At 41.2% G+C, this 24,233-nt stretch overlaps 1 protein-coding gene across 3 annotated transcripts in view; it reads right to left on the reverse strand.

Moving 5' to 3' along the window:
• Window positions 1–24,233, reverse strand: part of LOC102182479 — a 43,097-nt gene that overhangs the window by 1,318 nt on the left and 17,546 nt on the right. For 2 of the 3 annotated variants that reach the window (XR_001918046.1, XR_001918045.1), the window contains exon 3: window positions 2,736–3,251. Coding sequence is in view for 1 of the 3 variants with exons in the window: in XM_005680017.3 (XP_005680074.1) it covers window positions 132–276; window positions 3,129–3,251; window positions 12,614–12,668 (323 nt within the window). In the remaining 2 variants the exon portion in view is untranslated. Of the gene's footprint in view, window positions 1–131; window positions 277–2,735; window positions 3,252–12,613; window positions 12,752–24,233 lie in introns of those variants that run through there. The other variant, XM_005680017.3, reaches the window with a different exon arrangement.

Consider the following 24,233-nt stretch of genomic DNA (forward strand, 5'->3'; position numbering starts at 1 on the left):
ATTCCGGGGCCAGTTTTCCCTGGAAAGACCAAAACCTCCTATTCCATTTCCCAACTCTGAATAAGATGGAAAGCATCTCTAAGGATTTAAGTGATCTCCCCACCCTCCCCCCTCCCCCCTCCCAGCCTAACCTGGTCATTGCGCTTTTGATGAGGCAGTGGCGGGGGTTCCGGATCCACGGCATGGTCTCTTCTGGGCGCACTCCTGCAGTGTTGGACCGCCAGAAGCTGAAGTTCTGAGCATCAGTCAGGGGGACCCTGAAGACCTGATTAGGGACTGAATGGTTGGGCAGGTTATCAGATTTCTTAGAGTTTGTGCCTCAGGGCACCACAAGCCCAACGTAGCAACTAGGCTTGACCAGATGCTGAGAAGTCCCAGAAATGTAGTCACCACACTCAGCTCCACTTCTGGATTTCAGCATCTTACACCCTACATGGTCAGTGGAATCAGTCTCGGTTCTTCCTGTGTTTACCACAAGTCAATCTCTATGAGCGCTTTCCCCAAGTGTTAAGGTGGTGCAAAAACAAGTGGTCTACCTACTTGGTTTCTTTTCTATTTGGCCATGCCACATGGCTTGTGGGATCTTAGTTTCCCAACCAGGGATTGAACCTAGGTCCTCAGCAATAAGAGTGCAGAGTCCTAACCACACATCCCGCTTGGAAAATGTGCAAGATGCGTCTACTGGTTCTTCCTCCCCTCCCCCTTTGATTATTTCAGGAAATCCTCTGAAATTTAGCAGTGATACTGCCTTATATTTAGGTATTGCTAACATATAATTGTGAGAAGGCAATGGCAACCCACTCCAGTACTCTTCCCTGGCAAATCCCATGGACGGAGGAGCCTGGTAGGCTGCAGTCCATGGGGTCGCAGAGAGTCAAGACATGACTGAGTGACTTCACTTTCACTTTTCACTTTCATGCATTGGAGAAGGAAATGGCAACCCACTCCAGTGTTCTTGCCTGGAGAATCCCAGGGATGGGGAAGCCTGGTGGGCTGCTGTCTCGGGTCACACAAAGTCGGACACGACTGAAGCGACTTAGCAGCAGCAGCAGCAGCATATAATTTATCAAGTGAAAGTGAAGTCGCTCAGTCCTGTCTGACTCTTTTCGACCCCATGGACTGTAGACTACCCGGTTCTTCATTCGTGGGATTTTCCAGGCAAGAATACTGGAGTGGATTGCCATTTCCTTCTCCAGAAGATCTTCCCGACCCAGGGACTGAACCCGGGTCTCCCACATTGTAGGCAGACGCTTTACCGTCTGAGCTACTAGGGAAGTCCTATAATTTATCCAGTACCTGTTAAATTCTAAATGTTGTATTAGATATTTAAAAATTTTTAAATATCAGACTTACCTAGATTTTCTTTATTTGGATTTTCACTATTGTATAAATCTAATTATACCAGTGTATAAAACTTGTATTTAAAACTTAGAAGTATAGCCTAATATTCGGGCTATCTAGTCTTTATAATTATTATTATTTTTAAAAAATCTCTACTATATTATTGGGGCCTTCCAGGTGTCTTAGCGGCAAAGAATCTGCCTGCCAATGCAGGAGTCTTGGGTTTGATCCCTGGGTTGGGAAGCCCCTCTGAGGAAGGAAGTGGCAGTGCACTCCGGTATTCTTGCCTGGGAAATCCCATGGATAGAGGAGCCTGGGGGGCTACAGCCATGGGATTGCAAAGAGTCCAATACCATTAAGCAAAAAACAAAACAAAACAAAACAAAACAAAACACCACACTTCCACTTTTCACTGTTACAACTAGGCTATTAACATACTGATACAGTTCTGTCACCACAGGATCCCAGAGTTGCCCTTTTACAGTCACATCTACTCCTCCCTCCACTCCTTGGTAATCAGTAATGTGTTCTTCAGTTCTGTAATTTTCTCAGTTCAAGAGTGTTGTATAAATGGCATCATACAGTACGGGATCTTTTGGGGACTGGCTTTCTTTACATAGCAGAATTCCCTGGAGATTCCTGCAAGTATCTGCCTATATCAGTAGCTTGTCCTGCTGCTGCTGCTGCTAAGTTGCTTCAGTCGTGTCTGACTCTGTGCGAACCCATAGATGGCAGCCCACCAGGCTCCCCCATCCCTGGGATTCTCCAGGCAAGAACACTGGAGTGGGTTGCCATTTCCTTCTCCAGTGCAGGAAAGTGAAAAGTCAAAGTGAAGTCGCTCAGTCATGTCTGACTCAGCGACCCCATGGACTGCAGCTTGTCCTAGGTACTTTTTAAAATGTAAGTTTCTCTTTCTCAAAAAACACTAGAGTGTTATTCCAGTTTTCAGGTGGTCTAGAGGCTTCCCTGGTGGCTCAGAGGTTAAAGTGTCTGCCTGCAATACGGGAGGCCCGGGTTTGATCCCTGGGTCGGGAAGATCCCCTGGAGAAGGAAATGGCAACCCACTCCAGCATTCTTGCCTGGAGAATCCCATGGACAGAGAAGCCTGGTGGGCTACAGTCCATGGGGTCGCAAAGAGTTGGACACGACTGAGCGACTTCACTCACTCGGAGAAGTTACGTGATCAAAGGATTTTGCCCTAGGTCACACAGCTTGTTTGGAGTTGAAAGAAAGTGAAGTCGCTCAGTCGTGTCTGACTCTTTGCGACCCCATGGACTGTAGCCTACCGGGTTCCTCCATCCATGGGATTCTCCAGGCAAGAGTACTGGAGTGGGTTGCCATTTCCTTCTCCAGGGGATCTTCCCGACCCAGGGATCAAACCCCTGTCTTCTGCATTCCAGGCAGACGCTTTAACCTCTCAGCTACAAGCTTTGATCCTCATGACAATCCTGTAAGATTGGTGGAGTTGGCATTTTCTGCCTTTTTTTTTTTTTTAAATGAATGAGGAAACAAGTTTAAAAAGGATAAGTGACTTATCCACGGTGAGACACTTGAAAGAGACAGAAAGTACTCACAGGTAGGTCTTCTGCTGTCAATTCTGATTCAGTTTTTATCTTATCTTGTTTACCTCACTATTGGAGCCCACTTTCTCCCTCTTCTCAGTCTCTTCTTGGCTCTTTTTGACCTCGCCGCCTGCTCTAAAACAGCGCCCACCACATCCCAGCCACTTTAGCAACTCAGACACACTTTTCCTGCCCCTAGAATTGTGACGAATCCAAGATACTTACATGTCTTTAACGATACCTTCCGAACAGCTTCGTGGTACTTTGTGTGGCTATTTTGGTGCACAGAATAATTCCCATCTTCTGAGGAAATAGGGGGAAGCCTTGTGGGCACTGGATCCTTCTGGTCTGAAATGAGAGCAGACTTGGTCTGAGTGCCTAGCAAATGGGATTGTTTGGCTTTCTCAGTCTCTGGTCTCCACGCTAACCCGGCACAGGCAGGGGTCCCTCCAAGCCCCTCACAAGCCAAGTGCTGCAGGGTAAGAAGGCATTCATGGGACACAGTAGTATCAGGAAGAGCATTTTGGGCAGCAGGCATCAAGTGTGTTAGGAGCATTAGAGAGCTCTCAGCTTGCTATTGGTTTAGAGCTGGACTGGTGCTGGGTCAAATGGAGAGGGACAGGGCCAGGAGCTGGAAAGGCAGTATAGAGTGGGATAGTGTAGTCTTAGCATTCTTACGGGGGTTTAGAAATCTTCTCAGATGCAAAATCTGTATCTTCTTATAGTGACTGAAAAGATGAGATTTTCCTTACCCAGTGCTGTGGTCTGAATGTTTGAATTGCCTCCACTCCATCCTCCCCCTAAATCCATATGTTGAAAACCTAATGCCCAAGGTAATAGCATTTGGAGGTGGGGCTCTTGGGGTGTGATTCATGAGATGGAGCCCCCATGAATGGAATAAGTGCCCTTATAAAAAGAGACCTGAGAGAGCTTCCTGGCCCCTTCTGCCACGTGAGGGAACAACAGGAAGTCTGCAACCTGGAAGAGAGCCCTCACCTATCTTCCTGATCCTGGACTGCTAGTCTCCTGTGAGAAATAAATCTTTGTTTATAAGCCACCCAGTCTGTGGTATTTTGTTATAGCAGCCTGCATGGACCCAGCCTCTCTTGTAGGAAGGCCAAGGGCCAAGAGTTTTGGCTAGGCTAATCAACACGTCTTCTTCAGATTTTGAATCAAAGATTGGGGTTGCAAAGAAGCTGGGACCACGTGAAGTGTTTTTCTGTTGATGGAGGCTGGGGCAGTGAAGCTGCCTCTTGTCTCCAGCAGTGCTGTCTGGGGCCCAGTGTCCTCGGTGCCAGCAGCGCCCATCACAGCACTGAATGCACTGGCGGAGCTGCACAGCCAGGTCTGTGGCATGACTGTGAACCTTGTTTCTGGTTACTATCTGCCCAACATGGTTCTCTGTCCCTTCTACAGTTTTTATGTGCCTCCTAATATTTTTTAAACAACTATTTCAAGGACTTGCCTGGTGGTCCAGTGGTTAAGAGTTTGCCTTGCAATGCAGGGGGCTTGGGTTTTATCCCTGGTCAGGGAACTAAGTCCCACACGCCACAGAGCAACTGAGCACACGCACCACAACTAGAGGGTCTGTGGGCTGCAGTGAAAGATCTCACGTGTTGCAACGAAGACCTGACACACCTGAATAATAATTTTTTTAATAAAAATTACTTTGTTGTGTAACACACATAAAAAAAGTTGTATGTATATAATTTATACAACTTAATGAGTTTGGAGATAAGTATACACCTGTGAAACCATCACCAAAATCTATGCCACAAACTTATCCATCTCCTCCAAAAACTTCCTCTCACCTTCTTATTTTGTAACAAGAACATCTAACATAAACTCTAGTCTCTTTGTAGAGTTTTAAGTATATAGTATAGTGTTAACTATACTGTGCTGTACAGTAGATCTCTAGGATTTATTCTTCTTGCATGAATACTTGCATGAAACTTTGTACTCCTTGATTATTGCCCTCCTGTTTTTTCCTCCCCTGAGCCTCTGGTAAACACTACTGTATTCTTTGCTTCTACTGAGTTTAATGATTTTAGATTCCTCACATAAGTGGTATCATGTAATATGTGTCCTCTGTCTGGCTTATTTCACTTGGCATCTCTTCCAGGTCCATCCATGTTGTTGCAAATGCCAGGATTTCCTTATTTTTTTAAAGGCCAACTAATATTCCGTTGTATGCATTTACCACATTAAAAAACCCATCCAAGCCCTAATGGACATTTCTGTTACTTCCATGTCTTGGCTAGTGTGCATAATGCTGCAACAAATATGAGAGTGCAGACATCCCTCTGAGACCATGATTGCAGTTTCTTTGGGGATATATGTACCAGAAGTGAGATTGCTGGATCATATGGTAGTTCTATTTTAGTTTCTTGAGAAATTTCTTGAGAAATTGCCCTGTTTTCTACAGTGGCTGTACCCATTTGCTTACCTACCACAATGCATGTGGGTTCCCTTTTCTTCTCACCAATGCTGTTATCTTTTGTGGGTTTTGTTTTTTATTATACCCACTTTAAGAGGTGTGAGGTGATATATCGTTGTGGTTTTAATTTGCATTTCCCTGATAATTAGATGTTGAGCATCTTTTCATATACTTGTTGGCCATTTGTTTGTCTTCTTTGGAGAAGTCTATTCAGATCCTCTGCCCACTTAATTGGATTTTCTTTCTTTTTTTGCTGTTGAGTTATAGGAATTCATTATGTGTTTCGGGTATTAACCCTTTATCATATATATGGTTTGCAAGTATTTTCTCCCATACTGTAGGCTCTTTTCAATTTGTTTCTTTTGCCACATGGAAGCTTTTAAGTTTGGTGTAGTCTTACCACTATCTTTAAAAAAAATTCATGTTCTACTTATAAGGCTAGATTTGGCTTGCATCTCAGAATCCTGAGCTTGTCGTGAACTGGATCAAAGCTTGCCATTCTCTCTGGAAATTGCTGAGATTGCGGACTCATCTTGGGTGGGTGGTGGGGATGCCTGCTGTTCTGTAGTTCTTTCGCAGTTCCTGCCTTCCCCTTTCTTCTGCTTGGCCCCACACGTTGTTCATCATCTCTGTCCCTCCACCCTCCTTTTTGCCCTCCCATGGACATCCTTAACATTCTCTGCGACAGTGACACCACCAGAGTGGGGCAAAGTTTGAGTCCCCTCCACTGACAGTTGAGGGCTGGGACAGGTGGAACCCTGGAGTGAACCAGGGGTTGGCTTTGTACTTCATCACAGGTTACATTTCCTAGAAACAGTGTCATTTGAGTTTGGTTGTTTGACTTTGGGCTAAGTGAGGGTGGCAGAATGTCCATGGCCAAGTAAGTGTAGACCAAGAAAGAGCAAGAGCATATTCCTAGTGAGCAATGGGACCTGGACTGCAGGCAAGTATTGATTAGGGTGCAGGTGACAGAGGGAACTCTTTCTTTGGTCCTGAGGCCTCAGGCTGATAGTTCTTTAAAGTATAGCCATATGATTATTATCAGATAACTGTTACATCAGTTTCTGAGTAGTGGGTGCCCAGTTTCCTGTGTGGGTTACCATGTGCTTGGAGGCATATTAGACAGTGTCACCCACTTGGACGCCTTCCTCTTGAATCAAGCACCAGTTGGCCTACTCCTCGGATCAGTATTTGGCAAGCTGGAAGATATTTTTGGTAACCCATAGCTTTGCCAAGTTTTGGAAGCCACCCGAGGTGAAGGGTGGTGAGGGGTAGGTAAGAATCATGCCACAGCTACTGTGAAAGAGCATGTTCTGGATAGCGCGATGCAATGAACTCTTTATAAGCAAATTCCACTGTGGCAAGGGAGAAAAATTCATCACTTTTTTTGGCAGATGGTATAACAGAGGTTCTTCATCCACTTAGTTAATACTATACTCCATATGGTTTTTTGTGGTAAATAGATAGGAAGGGCTCTGACAGCTTCTTCTAGAACCAGGCCATAAATTAGGAATTGCCAAAAGACCAGATTTAATGCTTTGAGTGGACTGTGAAGGATATATGGGGTAATGCAAAAGTATGGCTGGATCTTCTACTTTTCCAAATTTATGTTGCAGATTTCTCAGTAGTATAAGCTTCCCAGGGCCCCTAAGAAGGTCACAAAATCTTAGTTTCCCACTGCTTTGCCCACTGTTTCTGTTAGTTGGAACTGGGGCTGATTTGCCACAATGTTTTTTTAGAATGGGTCTACCTAGGATGGTTCAGATGGTAAAGAATCTTCCTGCAATGCAGGAGACCTGGGTTTGATCCCTGGGTCAGGAAGATCCCCTGGAAAAAGGAATAGTTACCCACTCCAGTATTCTTGCCTGGGGAATTTCATGGACAGAGGAGCCTGGTGGGCTATAGCCCATGGGGTCACAAAGAGCTGGACATAACTGAACAACTAAGCATGTACGCTACCTCAGTGGCTCCCAGAATTCTGAATTTTAAGTTAAGGTATTTGCCTGTCTGTTCCAGATTCTTAGTACATAGTGATGATAATATCTAACAGATATTACTTGAAGTTGGTGTCACTGTAAGCAGAGTAATACCACCCAGACTAGAAATGCATACAAGATATTTGTAGAACATACTTGTAGAAATGCAAACAACATTTCTAGATGTTATGGTATTGTACATAAAATATGACTCCTATCTAAGAGGTTGTATCAGATATGAGGCAAGTTGACTGGAGTATTAACACAGACTGAAACTGGTTGAAGTATTTTTGGAAGCTATCTTGCACTTAGTCTTTCCTGACATCAGGAAATTGTCAGTGATTTGGGAGAAAGTAAACAAGAATATAAACCCAGGCAACCAGACCAATTCTCAGGGCACATTTTACACATGGGGGCAGTTCCTTTACCTCTGAAAATATCTTCCTTAAAGTGGTGCAGTTCTTCAGAATTCTGAACACAGGGAAAGTTGAGGGGGGGTGCATGAGATAAGAGAGAGACAGTGCTGGTTGCAGACTGCTGATATAAAATGGACTGCATGGATCTTCTAGCGATAACAACAAGAAGAGCTGATATGCAATGAATGTGCTTGGCACAAGTGTAAAACGTGGGTACTATTACCTTATTTCATAAATGGAGAAACGGAGGCCCAGAGAAGTTAAGTGATTTGCCAAGATCACATGACTAGCTTATGGCCAAGACACAAGTTTAACCCAGCACTTTGGCTCAACTGCCCATGCTCTTAACCACATTAAATTGGCTTCTGAAATATCATCAGGGTTTCCAGGAAAGACCAAAGGCTAAGGAAAAAGATGAACTGATAGAACTACCCTCTTAGTGGGCTCTCTTGTGTATAGCTCAATGAGGGCCCTGTCAAGGGTGTCTTCTCACCCTGAAGAAGCCTGTGTTGGATAAGGGACTTAGTAATGATATTACCTTGTTCCAGAAGCACATCTTTGCCTCCCTGAGCATCACTTAAATGCAGAACACCATTTCCTATGGCTAGCATCGAGGGAACAGAGAAGACGAACCTGGTGGCTCACTCTTCAGTGGATTAAACCAGCCTCAATGGGGAGAACCAGCAGGGAAAGACCAAGCCCCTGTGAAAAAAGTGGTCTGTCTGCTGCAATACAGACACAGTCACCTACCTTGGAGGTGCCCATTCCTGAGGCTCTGGCAGGGTGGTATTACTCTGCTCACAGTTATACCAACTTCAAGACAAATGCAAGTAATGTCTATTAGATATTATCTAACTGTGAGTAGCTTGAGTATCTTGTCCCTCTAGTTTCAGGTGGATGAGGATGACGGTCTCCAGCAGCTATGAGATGTATGAGTGTTTCCAAAAATAATAATTTCAGTACGTTTACCCATTTAGAAAGGCAGAGGGGCTCAGAGACTGGCCGGTTCACTCTTGGCTGCATTGTGCCATTCACGCTCCTGTTCGAAAAGCCAGAACTACAGCGCCCTCTGCTGGAGTCTAAGAATGGCATATCCAGCTGTCTTATAGCAGGTCATCAAACAGGCAGCTAGCAGAGGTCAAGAGAACTAGGAGACTGAGCAGAGTACTTTCCAGCAAGGGTGGGGAAAACCACGTATGGGATCCCTTTGACAAGATCCAGAAAATGAGAATACAAGTGATACATACTCAGTTTTTACCAAAGATGTACTTTTTCTTTGAAGAGATTCATTTGGAAGTAAGAGCAACTAGGAGGACTCATTATGGAATTCCTCTGGGAGGAGGAATGATAAAGGCTGCAGTGGAGGAAGATGGAGTGAGGCCCTTTGGATATGCAGAGCTCGGAGGTCACTGTGTCTGTGGCTGGAGGGCAGTCACTAGAGTCTGGCAGGCAGACTCCTTCATTTGTTTCCGATCAAGAACAAGCATAAGCACTCTTTACCACCAATCCCCATCAATTTGCCTCTGAGATGCCTGTCAGTGGGCAATGCCCTGAGTGGAGATGTGTGTTGGGATTCTGTCTAGCTTGACCTAGGTTTTTCATATAACAAGGCAAGCTGTCTTAGCAAAGGGCCATATAAGGGAATTTTTCTGAAATTCTAAGACACTTCTGAACCAAGAAAAGAGTCCAGGTGTGATGCTAAAAGAAGATAGGAGAATAGGACTCAAAGCAACTGGTGAGACAGATTGAGCAAAGGAAAGGACAGATATGTGGCCAGGCTCTCCTGGGCAGGATAGGGAAGGGAAAGCTTAGGCATTCAAGGTGAATGAACTCAGGAAGCTGGGCTGAACCTGCAGGGGCAACTAGTAGAATCAGGATCAGTAAGGTGAGTCTGGGAGGGGTAGGAATTACTGATTGGTGGACAAGAGAGTTCTGGTCACTGGTCAGGGATGCTCTTCTGTGAGCAACTGCAATTGACCAGGCTCTTTCAGGGTCTGGATGAGCTATCCTTTGCTGCCAGCTAGCATTTGTTGCTTCTCAAGAAATCTTATGGTTAAAAATATTGCTTTCCATGGGAATTCCCTGGTGGTCTGATGGTTAGGACTCGGCGCTTTCACTGCCAAAGGGCCCAGGTTCAACCCCTGGTTGGGGAACTAAGATCCTATAAGCTATATGACCCAAATATATATATATTGCTTTTCAGGCTCTCTACCCTGGCAAGTATGTTTGGAGTAGCAAATATATTCCAGTCAGAGGAAAGGTATATATTCCCTATGTAAATAAAATTATGGTTTTTAACTTTTCTTCCAATCATCTGTCATACAGTTTTATGTGCTAGGTCTTAGGTGTATTACATACATTGTATGTTTAATTTACTCTCCAAAACAGATCACTAAGGAAGGCATTATTATCTCCATTTACAGGTGAGGAAAATGGGGCACTCTGAATTTGCTTAGTGTGAGTTAGCTTTGAGTACCTGATAAAAATGAGTTTCTGAAGTCAAGGATAAACCAAAATATGCTCTCCACACCTAGTTTTCCCCTTTGGCTTTTCTATTTTGGTTCTTTATCAGGAGGAAAAGAAAGGAAGGGGGCAGAGACTGGCAGAATATTTAGTTACCTGTGTTGACTCACTTCAACAAGTTCTCATTATGACTATAATAAGGAAAGGTTGAGTGGGCCCTCATATCTACTAGAAGGGGAAAAAAACTTTCTTCAAAGAAAAATTGTGAATAACTAAAAAATATCATTACAGTATGTGTTAAGAATGTGAAGTGTTAATAGATTCATTTTAATGTTGCTGTTAAAGCCCTCACTGAAGAGCCAGGTAAGAGTGTGGCTGATCTGAGCATGGAGAACAGGTTGAAGTGCTAGTACAGGCAGTCAGAAAAGGGTCAAGCCACTTGAGTGAATGTATTAACAAGGTGAAATCAGTCAGAAAGCGAGCGGGGCCAGAGAATCATTCTGAATACAACTCACAGTCCTGTAAGATCACTTGTGTTGTGGAACTAAGGGTGAGCACAGTCAGGAACTGTGTGTTCCTTAAATTAATGAATGTAGAAATTGAGATTAGAAAGACCTGGTTAAGCGTGGTGGATGGATGTGGTTTTGTAAGAGCCAAACAGAATGCAGTATTTTCTCCACACATACTTTTCCCAAACCAGTTCTGAAGTAACAGAAGGGTATGAAGCAAGTTCCCCATTATGGTGGTCCACATTCCCAAACCTCTACCAGCTGACGTACTGTAAGCAACATTAGCACCATCAGGACTCAGAACCAGGTGAGCTCTGTTGCTCTTTCTTGTTAATATGTTAAATAAGATGAAAGCTAAGAGTTTACCATTTAATTTAGCAACATCACCATGGATAGGAGCACTGGTGACTAGGTATGTTTCAGTGGACTGGTCGGGGCAAGAGCCCGATTGATGTAGGTTCAAGAAAGACTGGCAGGACATTTGGAGACAGAAAGACCCGACAATTCTTTTGAGAAGCTTTTCTGTAGAGGGGGTAGGCAGGGAAATAGGATGTAAGGCTTTAAGATGGAAAAAATTGTAGCATGTATGTATGTAGATAGGAATGGTTAGACACAGAAAAACTGAGGCAACAGTTGGAGTAGTATCTTTCAATAGTCAAAAATCTGATGCACCAGTGGAGAGGTTGGTCTTAAGTGTGTAGAACATTCACTTGTTATTATCAGACATATATGGGCACAGATGCAGGTAGATGGAAATTTTTGAGGGGTTATATAAATTATCTTCCAGTTGCTTCCATTTTCACTGTGAAATAGAAGGAAAGTCATTATCTGAGAGTGAGGATAGGGGAGGAAGTGGTGGAGGAATGAGGGAAGAGAAGATATGAAGAGGCCTTCAGCAGAGTGAGAAAATGCATAGAACAAAGAAATGTAGTCTGACATCTGGGCAGCCATAAAGACCCACTTGAGTTTAGTGATCAGGAATTTTAAAGTGAGGTCAATCAGCATGGTGGTTTTTCTCCTGTTGATGAGTATAAACTACTTTTCCTAGGCATTTTGGTATAATCAGGAGTGGGAGGGGGGAGAGTGGTGGAGCAAGAAATGGCGATAACAGCTTGAGGGGATCATATGATCAGGAGAGGATTCCCTTTTTTCCCAGATGGAAGAGATTACAGCACATGTGTATACTTATGGGAATGATCTGGGAAGAGGGACAAAACTGAGGGAGAAGGGGATAATTACAGGAGCAAAATCCTTGAGGTTAAGAGTGGATTAGATCCATGACTTCCCTGGTAGTCCAGTAGTTAAGAATCCGCCTGCCAATGCAGGAACACAGGTTCAGTCTCTGTTCCAGGAAGATCCCACGTGCCACAGAGCAACTAAGCCTATGTGCCACAACCACTGAGCCCGCGTTCCAGAGCCCGTGCTTCCTAACAAGAGATGCCACCACAATGAGAAGCCCACTGCACTGCAACAAAGAGTAGCCTCCACTTGCCACGACTAGAGAAAGCCCACTTACAGCAGCAAAGATCCAGTGCAGCCAAAAATAAATAAACCTAAAAAAAGTGGATGAGATAGAGCAGACAAATGGAGTTAGTTCATTCATTGTAGCAGAGGGAAGATAGAAATGCAGTGGAATGTTAGATGTGATGATGGACAGTGTCTTTTGATTACTCCTACTTAGTTAAATAAGGAACAAGGAAGTTATTACCTCAGAGTGAGGATGGGAGAGGGCATTTTAGAGATTTGAGGAGAGAATAGATGTGAAGTTGCCTTGAGGAGTAGGACAGTGGCTAGGGAAATATAACAGGATTATCAGGAAGTCCCAAGTGCTCACTTGAGATTTGTGGTTATTGTTCCTAATCATTATAGGAAGACTAGATATCCTAGGAGGAGAGCCATATACACATACCTTTGTCTTGATAGATTGCCCTGCAGTTCAACACTCCAACTCCCTTGAGTTTCATAGCCTTATCCTGAGCTTCTAGAGTCAGCCTATGTACCCCAGAGCTTGGTCACATGAGCCCGGACTTCAGTTCTGGGGCAGCTGAAGTGGCTTCAAGGGAATACTAGAAACAGAACATAATTGCTAATGAGTGGAATTTTTACGTAGAAGTTTCTGAATAATATAACTGAAACCAAACTTCGCAGAGGGTAGTCAAGTTCCCTGAATGTCTTTGTGCATAGATATTTCAGGATGTGCACAATTAAAATGACTGGTGAAGAACACACAATATGCTGCCACTTTATGGCAAAAGACACACATGGATTGAAAGTGAGGGGATGGAAAAAGATACTTCATGTAAATGGAAACAGTAAGAAATCAGGGGTAGCAATACTCTTATTAGACAAAATAGACTTTAAAACAAAGTCCATGAAGAAAGACAAGGACACTGTATAATGATAAAGGAATCATTATATTACAAAAAGAAGATATTACATGTGTTATTAATAACATATATACACCCAATATACACCCAACAAGACAAAATGGTTCTCTAAGGAGGTATTACAATAGCTGAAAAAAGAAGATAAACAAAAGGCAAAGGAGAAAAGGAAAGATATACCCATCTGAATGCAGAGTTCCTAAGAATAGCAAGGAGAGATAAGAAAGCCTTCCTAAGTGAACAATGTAAAGAAATAGGGGAAAACAATAGAGTGGGAAAGACTAGAGATCTCTTCAAGAAAATTAGAGATACCAAGGGAACACATCATGCAAAGATGGGCACAGTAAAGGACAGAAACAGTATGGACCTAACAGAAACAGAAGACACTAAGAAGAGGTGGCAAGAACACATGGAAGAACTGTACAAAAAAGGTCTTAATGAGCTGGATAACCACCATGGTATGTTCACTCACCTAGAATCAGACATCCTGGAGTGTGAAGTCAAGTGGGCCTTAAGAAGCATTACTACGAACAAAACTAGTGGAGGTGATGAAATTCCAGTTAAACTATTTCAAATCCTAAAGGATGATGATGCTGTAAAGTGTTGTACTCAATATGCCAGCAAATTTGGAAAACTCATCAGTGACCACAGCACTGGAAAAGGTCAGTTTTCATTCCAATTCCAAAGAAGGGCAATGCCAAAGAATGTTCAAATGACCGTACAATTGTGCTCATTTCACATGCTAGTAAGGTAAAGCTCAAAATCCAAGCTAGGCTTCAACAGTATGTTAACTGAGAACTTCCAGATGTACAAGGTGGATTTGGAAAAGGCAGAGGAACAGAGATCAAATGGTCAACATCTGTTGGATCACAGAAAACCCAAAGGAATTCCAGAAAAATATCTACTTCTGCTTCATTGACTAATCTAAAGCCTTCAACTGTGTGGATCACAACAAACTGTGAAAAACTCTTAGAGAGATGGGAATATCAGACCACCTTACCTGCCTCCTGAGAAATCTGTATGCAGGTCAAGAAGCAACAGTTAGAGCCAGACATGGAACAATGGATTTATTCAAAGTTGAGAAAGGAGGCTGTATATTGTCACCCTGCTTATTTATGCAGCGTACATCATGTGAAATGCTGGGCTGGATGACTTGAAAGCTGGATTCAAGATTGCTGGGAGCAATATCAATAACCTCAGATATGCAGATGACACCACCCTAATGGAAGAAAGCAAAGAGAAACTAAAGAGCCTCTTGAGGTGAAAAGAGGAGAGTGAAAAAGCTGGCTTAAAACTCAACATTGAAAAAACTAAGATCATAGCGTCTAGTCCCATAACTTCATGGCAAATAGGTGGGGAAACAATGGAAACAGTGAGAGACTTTATTTTCTTGAGTTCCAAAATCACTGCAGATGGTGACTGCAGCAGCAGCAGCGGGAGACTTTAACACCTCACTGACATCAAAGGACAGATCTTCTAGACAGAAAATCAGCAAAGCAACAGAAATCCTAAAGAACACAATAAAACGGCTGGACTTAACTTTTATCTACAAGACACTACATCCAAACAAAACAAAACAAAACAAAGAACCAGGACTTCCCTGGTGGTGCAGTGGATAAGAATCTGCCTGTCAATGCAGGGGGCACATGGGTTTGATCCCTGGTTTGGGAAGATTCCACATGCTGAGGAGCACCTAAGCCCATGCACCACAACTACTGAGCCCACGCTCTAGGGCCTACAAGCTGCAACAGCTGAAGCCCACGTGCCTAAAGCCTGTGCACCACCACAAGAGAAGCCATCACAACGAGAAACCCATGCACCAGAATGCAGAGTAGACCCTGCTCACTGCAACTAGAGAAAGACCGTACAAAGTAACGAAGACCTAGCACAGTCAAAAATAAAAACAGATGAATAATTTTTTAAAAAAGAACCAGAGTACACATTCTTTTCAAGTCTCAAGGAACATTTTCTAGAATAGACCATAATTTCACACAAAGTTAAGAGGAGAGAAATAATTTCAAGCATCTTTTCTGACCATAGCAGTATGAAACTAGAAATCAACCATAGGAGAAAAAAATTCTTGTTACAAATGGGAGATGAGTCACAGGTCTCTGACTGGGATTCAGTGAAAGTAGTCTGTGATCAAAGTGGGAGTTGGAAGTGCTTTGCTATAGTTTTGGCCTTGAACTGCTTCTAGATTTTGAAATTTGCTCTTATGAAGTTCTTGCCTTACCTCTACACATGGCTGGTTCATTCTCATTCTTCATGAAGTTGCTCAAACATTACTTCCTTGATTATTGTCTAAAGTGGACCTCTCCAAGTTACTCTCCATCATGGGATCTATGAACTCAGTTGCCTCCAAGAGTCAGGCAGATAATGAATAAAACAAACTGAGCAAGAAACTTGTCCAATCAAAATGGGCAGCTGCTACTTTACTCTGGCCATTTGTGCTCATGTGGGGACTTAGGGCCAGTGCGGTCAGAGATCTTTAAGAGAAGTCAGAAATGTGGAATTTACATAAAATCTCCTGAGTTTTATGTTGGTCCAAATTTTTTCAAGAAATCACTCTGCAGGCTGAGTCTGGCCCTCTGGCCAGCAGTTTATAACTCCTGAGCCATTGCATCAACTCTCCCACCCTTATATCCTTTCCATACTTGTTATACTTGTTATAGTCTGTGAATATCTTGTTTATTTATTGTTTGTGTTAGTCACTTTTGTATTCCCAGCGTCTAACACAGTGCCTGGCACAGTCAGTTCCCAAAAAATAAATACCTGATGTTGAATGAGAAGGGGAATCTGGATTGATGCCCTACTTGGGGTTTTCTATGTACTCTGAATATTATATATATGAATTATAAATGTGTGTTTTATATGTATGTGTGAATTATAAATTTGTGTGTGTTTATACAGAGGTGTGTGTATATATATAAATATGTGTATACACACATACATATCTATAAACAGCAAATATTTTCTCTTAGTCTTTCTTTTATTTATTTAATTTTGGCCATGCTGCACGGCTTGTGGGATCTTAGTTCCCAGACCAGGGATCAAACCCAGGTCCTTGGCAATGAAAGTGTGGAGTCCCGACCACTAGACTAACAGGGAATTCCTCTCTTAGTTGTTTTCTTACCTTTAACTTTATGATGTCTTTTGATACAGAATTTTTATTTAGGAAAGGTTGTCAATCTTTAATTTTAGGCTTCTGGGCCTTATGTCCTATAAGAAAGTTTTCTGAAATCATCCTAGGATTGTGAAAATATTTTACATTTTCCTCTAATATTTCTATAGTTTTGTCTTATATGCTTAGGTCTTTACATCATCAAGAATTTATTTTTGTGTATAAATATGAGGTGGATATCATATTATGCTAATGATGTCCTTTTTTTCTTAATTTACAAAGTGATTTCTAAAAGTATCAAATGCCTTTTTAGTTCCTAGTGATAGCTGGATATAACTTTTGGACATACAGGTGTGATGTATTTATATTTATCTATTTCCTAATAGTAAATCATCATTGCATTTCTGGAATAAATCCTACTTGATGGTATATGATTGTCTTTATTCTTGAACTTAACCTATTAGTGAATTTGCCCATTTATTGGTTTATGGGTTCCTCTTTTGTACTGTATTCTGTATTGTTTTATGTTATTTTATCAGTTTGTGTTAGTATTGTAAAATTAATTGGTTATTTTCATTTTTTTCTATTAAGAATGGAATTATCTGTTAACATTTTGAAAATATTTCCTATCAAAATTGTCTGAGCCCACATTTTGTTCTACACAACTGTAATAACTTTCATTTTCTTATGATTGTTGATTTAATAAGTTTATACTTATTTATTTTAAAATCTGTCTTATAATCCAAACATTTACAAAAACACATAAACCTCTTTTCACTTACTTGACAGTGTTCTTTGAAACACAAAAGGTTTTAATTTTTATGAAATCCAATCTATCTTTTCTTCTGTCATTTATGCTTTTGCTGTCATTTATTACAAAACATTGCCTAATCCAAGGTCATGAAGATTTTTCTTCTAAAAGTTTTAGCTCTTACATGTATCTCTGTGATCCATTTTGAGTTTATTTTTGCATATGGTGTGAGGTGGGATCCAATTTCATGCTTTTGCATGTGATTATCCAGTTTTTGCAACATCATTTGTTGTAAAAACTATTCTCTCCCATTGAATTGTCTTGCACCTTTGTTGCAAATCAATTGACCATAAATATAAGGGTTTATTTCTAGACTCTCAATTCTGTTTCACTGATCTAATATGGTAATTCTTATGCCAACATCACCATGGTCTTGATTATAGAAGCTTTGTAGAAGAATTGAAATTGGGAAGTATGTCCTCCATCATTCTTATTCTTCAAGATTGCTTTGGTTATTCTGGATACCCTATATTTCCATATGAATTTTAGAGTATCTTGTCAATTTCTATCAGATATCATTATCTTTGGGTAATATTTCTTTGTTTTTTAACTGAAGTATAGTTGACATACAATATTACATTAGTCTCATTTGGGTGATATTTCACTACAAGGAATTCTAAGCTTCTAAAATATGTCTGGAAAGGGACCTCACATTTATTCCCCCCTGTATCTTAACTCACATATAGAATTTGGCAAATATTCAGGAACCTCTAGCTTGGTCCAGGACAAGCATATCTAAGTTTTTATCAATAATTCTTTACAATGCCCTAGTTCCTTGGTGTATTTTAGAATATTAAATGTGAATAGCTTAATATTATAAATATTAGGAGCTCTTCTAAAGAAGCTCCATTGAATAGGTTTGCTAGATTAATTAATGTTCTGCATTTCCTCTGAAAAACGTATTAAAAGATGCCTGAAACACTCCAGTTGCAGCCAAGAGCCACTCTTTAGCATACCTGCATACTTATGCTCCCACCAGTGGAACTGTATGCATACCAAGTGTCAGCTGTGATTTTTCTCCCCGTAAAATTTTCTCCAGTTTTACTTTGTAATTGCAATTTAATGATATATTATTTAAACTAATGGAATATATATTTTTAAAAAAGGATCACTGGGTGCCTCCATGAGATTTACTAGGGGCACCCCAAGCAAATAGTCCCAACCTTTCTCTATAAAATGTATCAAGCAAGAATTAAATAAACTTCTGGGATATTAAAAAAAAGAGCAGTGATTTTGTATAAAAATGAAATGGAATGCTTTGGAAAAACTCATGCCTAAATTTTACACTTGGAGTTAAAATGGATGTGAGTTAGAAAATTACCATTTTGGAACTATCATAGAGATAACCGAATCATCAGTAGATGCTAAAACTAGTAAGAAAAAGTTTGATGTAAAATAGGGTATTTACATTTCTTCAAAATATCTTCCTGGAAATCACTACTAATTACAAAATGAAAATAGCAACTTTGAAACTGTTTGGGTTTCCTCTCAGGGGCTCTGAAGAGCTCCGATACTGTAGTACTTTATGTCTCACTGCAGAAAAGAATTCAACAAGAGACAAAGTGATAGATAAGAAGTAGCTGATTAGAGAAGGACACTTGGAGGCTTACAAGTAGGTGGGCAAGGGGATGCCATGCTCTGAGAACTTACTGGGCTAGTTTTATAATCACAGGAAAAGTGGGGAGAGGGAGAAGGACTTCTTTGTCTTTCTTGAGTAGATGTCATGTGTCCATCATCAGCTCCTCCTCCAGGCTGGGCAAGGGAGTTTTTTTGTCCATACATGGTCAAGCTAGGTACACAAATTATTGTTTTTTATGTGTGCAGAGAGCACATTCTAGGGATCATTAACTTACTGAGCTCAATGGGCAGGATGTGAGTCTCACGCCACCATTGTTTTATTGTTTTGGGTCATGTCTTCTGCCACTGTGTGGTTCTGTTGCTAAGCTAGTCTGCTTGGTTTCGTGGTTAAGCAAATCTGCTTTCTTAAGTAATCATTAAATTACAGGGTCTCCCATACTGTTTCGTACAATCTCCCAGTGGGATTAACTACTTATTCACCTGTTTTGTCCCTTTACTCTGTCACTATCAACTTGGCAGTGAAGAAGACTGGAAAACACCACCTTAATCAAAGGGTCAAAGTTAACATCACCAATAATGGAACAAAATGACATCTCAAGCCTCCTGATGTGATGTATTAAAGACGTACTATTGCTTATTCCTGCCAAAAACATTTAAACCTGATCTAGAGAAAGGAAGTGTTAGTTGCTCAGCCATATCCAACTCTTGGCAACCCTGTGGACTGTAGCCCACCAGGCTCCCACGGCCATGGCATTTTCCAGACAAGAATATTGGAATGGGTTACCATTGCCTTCTCCAGGGGATCTTCCCGACCCAGGGATTGAACTTGGGTCTCTCACATTGCAGGCAGATTCTTTACCATTTGAGCCATAAGGGAAGCCCTTAATCTTAATAAACGTCAGATAAACCCAAATTAAGAAAAACTGTATAAAACATCTTGCCTGTACTCTAAAAATTGTCAATATCATGAAACAAAGGAGCAGAGGAATTTTTCCAGATAAAAGGAAACTAAAGAGGCATGCCACCTAAATGCAATGCCTGATCCTTAATTGGATCCTAAAAGGGAAAATTTTGTTCTAAAGGACATTAACAGGGCAACTGGAAAAATTGGAATATAGACTGTAGGTAATTAGATAACAGTATTGTATCAGTGTTAAAATTGCTGAGTTTGATAACTTATGCTGTGGATTATCTAAAAAAATGTTCTTATTCTTTTTAAAGAATAATTTTATTTATTTGTTTTTGGCCGTGCTGGGTCTTTGATGCTGCCTGGGCTTTTGTCTAGTTGCAGTGAGCAGGGGCTGCTCTCTAGTTGGTGTGTGCAGGTTTCTCTTTCTGGTGGCTTCTGTTGTTGCAGAGCATGGGATCTAGGGCATGTGAGCTTTAGTAGCTTTAGTAGCTGCGGCTCCCAGGCTCTAGGGCACACGCTCCATAGTTGTGGCACACTGGCTTAGTTGCTCTGTGGCATCTTCCCAGATCAGGGATTGAACCCATTTTCCCTGCATTGGCAGGTGGATTCTTTACCACTGAGCCACCAGGGCAGCCCCTAAAAAAGTGTTTTTATTTTTAAGAAATGCAAACTGAAATATTTGAGAGTAAAGGACATAATATGAACTACTGATTCTCAACTAGCTGAGAAAAAAATAGATGTTTATATATAGATAAGCTAATATATAAACTATATATATATGAGGGGAGAGAGAACAAGCAAATATGGCCAAATATTAACAATTGACTAATTTGGGTAAAGGATATAGGGAATTTCTTTGTACCAGTCTTACAAATTTTCTATAATTTTGGAAATACATCACAAAAATCAGTTTTAAAAATGATTAACCATGAAGTTTATTTTCTTTCCCTCCTAAATTTCCTAAAATGACATCAAAATAGCAACAACAAGGACTTCCTTGGTGGTCCTGTGGTTGAGAATCTGCCTGCCAATGCAGGGGACGCAGGTTCCATTCCTGGTCTGGGAAGATTTCACATGCCATGGGGCAACTGAGCCCATGCACCACGACTACTGACACCAGTGTGCCTAGAGCCCATGTTCCACAAGAGCAGCCACTGCAGTGAGAAGCCCACACACTGCAACCAGAGAGCAGCCGCCGCTTGCGGCAACTAGAGAAAGCCTGTGCACAGCAAGGAAGACCCAGTGCTGCCCCCAGAACAAACAAGCAAAAACACAATGATGTAAATGGCACTAACCTTCAGGGGCAGAGAGAGAGTAAGGGTACAGTAGCAAGATGATATAGTTCACTGGAAACATCTTTTGAAAAATGGAAGTGGATGAAGGGGTAGCAGCTGACTTATCAGAATGTGCATGTGTGTGTGCTACCTCACTTCATCCTGTCTGACTCTTTGAAACCCCATGGACTGCAGTCCCCCAGGCTCCTCTGTCCATGAGATTCTCCAGGCAAGAATACTGGAGTGGGGCATCATGCCCTCCTCCAGGGGATCTTCCCAACCCAGGGATGGGACCCACATCTCCTGCATTGGCAAGTGGGTTCTTTACCATTAAAGCTACCTGGGAAGCCCCAGTTTATCAGAATAGGAAAAGTTTTAACTCAAGTTTCTGCAACGGAGGATATATCTAGAATTGACCTAATCTGCTTGAGAATCTCAAACTTTGGTATATAGCAGGTATCACGGAAGGTAGGAGTAAAAAAATAGGTCTGAGAACAGGGGGGTATTCACTGAAACTCTGTCTACAGAGCACACGGCACAACCAGGCTCATCATATTCACCATGCCCCAGCAAGGAGATAAAAGATTTCTCTGTCCAGAAGCCCCATTTCTGGCTATATATCCAAAGGCAATAAAAACAGGATCTTGAAGAGAAATCTTCGTTTTCATGTTCACTGCAGCATTATTCACAATAGCCATTTACAGAATCTTAAGTGTCTGCCAATGAATGAATGGATAAAGAAGAGGCAGTATAAATACATATACAATGAAATATTATTCAGTCATGGGAAAAAAGGAAATCCTGTTTTTGCTGCCACATGAACGAACCTTCAGGGCATGATGCTAAGTAAGATAAGTAAGTGAGTCAGACAGAAGAAGACAAATACTCTATGATCTCACTTATATGTGGAATCTATAAAAGTAGAACTCAGAAAGTAGAATGGTGGTCACCAGGAGCTGGAGGTGAGTGGATGAGATGTTGGCCGAAGGGTATAAACTTCCATTTATAAGATGAATAAGTTATGGGGATCTAACGTACAGCATGGTGATTATAGGTAATTAAATGGTATTATATATAATTGAAAGGTACTGAGAGAGTAGATCCTAAATGTTATTACCACAAGAAAGAAATGGCAATTATGTGATGTCATGGAGGTATTAGAGCTAATGCTACAGTGGTTAACATTTTGCAATATATTTTAAATGTATCAAATCAACATATTGTACACCTTAAACTTCCACAATTTGCTTGTTGTTGTTTAGTAGCTAAGTTGTGTTCAACTCTTTGCAACCCCATGGACTGTAGTCCACCAGACTCCTCTGTCCATGGGATTTCCCAGGCAAGAATACTGGAGTGGGTTGCCATTTCTTTCTCCAGGGGACGTTCCTAACCAGGGATTGAACTCACGTTTCCTGCTTGGCAGGTGGAGTCTTTACTGTGCACCACCAGGGAAGCCCAAACTTACACAATGTTATATGTCAATTATATCTCAATAAAAATGAGGAAAAAAGAGAAAGATGTCTTTGGAGGAACTCAATCTTGGAGGCACTGCACTCCTGGACAAGATTTACTGTGAGGGATGGCATATGGTGTAGGACTAAAAATACCATGATTAAGTGAAAACCAAGATCCTCAAAAGTGAGACCCTCAGTCTTGGTCCCAGTATGCTAGCAACAAACACATAACAATCCCCAGAGAGATAAGTATGGTGTTCTTCCCTGTAGAACACGTAGAAAGCCAGCAGAAAGCTCCTAGGGAAGCCCCAAATGGATAACCAACCCTGCTCTCCAGGCTTCTAGTCAGCTTTTTAGTTCCTCACTCTTACAATAAAGAGCCAAGGATAACCAGTTATTTGACAATAGTTATCAGTGAGGAAAATGGAGACCAAAATAAACTCATAGGAAAGAAAAGAGCAGGAGAAAAAGAGCTAATGCAGAGAACAGAAGAGAATTTCAAATAAAGTATAAATATCCTGGAAGAAAAAAGATGTGGAAAAGGAAAAACAGAGGACCAAAAACAGTCCTTGGAAATTGAGAATATAGTCACCAAAATATTCTGATACAAAGATATGGTGATTTGCCCACGTCCACAGCTTCTTTATTACCCTTCCTCTTGTGTGTGGGCTGGATTTAGTGACTCTCTTCTAACAAAAAGAATAAGGTGGAAGTGATAGTCACTTCTGAGACGAGGTCATAAAAAGACATTTGGCTTCCTTCCTCCTTCCTCCCATTCTCTGATCATCAGCTCTCAGGAAAGTCAGCTGCCAGGTTAGAACACTCAAGCAGCTTATGGGGAGGCTCATGTGGTGAGAAACCGAGGTGTCATGTCAAGAGCCAGAGATGCCCAGCTGCTGATAAGAACTGAGGCCTCCAGCCATGAGACGACTGGAGCCCCTGTTGACACCCTGTCTGAAACACATGAGAAACCCGGAGCTAGAACCACCTACCTAAACTCCTTCCAGATTCCTGATTCACAGAGACTATAAGGTAATACATGTTTTGTTGGTTTAAGCCTCTATGTTTTAGGGTAATTTCTTACACAGCAAAAGATAATTAACCCAGAAGGTTGGAAGATAAAATTGAGGAGGCTCCCAAAGAGTAAATTTTTTAAAACCTAAAGGAAATATAGAGAAATATGAATAAAGTTAGAGGATCACCTCAGACTTTACAGCTTATAAATGGAAGTTCCAAAAAGAGAGAAGAGAGAAAATAGAGAATAAATTAATAAAGAAGTAATAGAGGAAAATTTGTCAGAAATGAAGGGTACAAATGTCCAGGTTGAAAAAGCTCATGGAAAGTCTATCACAGTGAATAAAAAAAGACCCATACAGAAAGTTCCAACATTATGAAATTTCGAACACTTAGGGTACAAAAAAGAAAACAAAAAGCTTCTGGAGACAAATACATCCTACACAAAAGAATATAGCCGGAAGTTAGAGGGCAATAAAGTATACCTTCAAAGTTTTCAGAAAATGACTTTCAACCTAGAATTCCATATCTGGAAAAGCTGACAAGTGTGATGGTAGTCTAAAACCATTCTTCACTCAAAAATATACCTCTGATACATTCTTAGAAAGCTAGTCAAGGATATATTCCAGGAAAAGGAGAGAGTAAAACCAAGAAAGAAAGAATCCAGGAAATAGGGAATAAAATCTTGGAGAGAGGCAAAAGCAAGTTTTAGGAAAGAGCTATGTGCCAGGAATAGAAGGCAGAATGTAGGAGTAGCAGAGAGAAGTTTGGGAAAAAAGGAATTGGTAGATTAGTTGTGTTTTGAATGACTGGAAAAAATATCACTGGGCATTGGATAGAGTTGTTGAAGTAATAGCAGAGAACCAAGCAAATGCGGGGGAAAAAAACAATGGTGGCAGTTCTTAACTCTAGGAATAAACAAAAAATTGAACAAAAAAGTTATTATAGTCAAACTAATTGCCTTAGAGTAAACAATTTTTAGA

This window comes from Capra hircus, chromosome 5, assembly GCF_001704415.2.
Source record: "Capra hircus breed San Clemente chromosome 5, ASM170441v1, whole genome shotgun sequence".
NCBI classification, from domain to species: Eukaryota; Metazoa; Chordata; class Mammalia; order Artiodactyla; family Bovidae; genus Capra; species Capra hircus.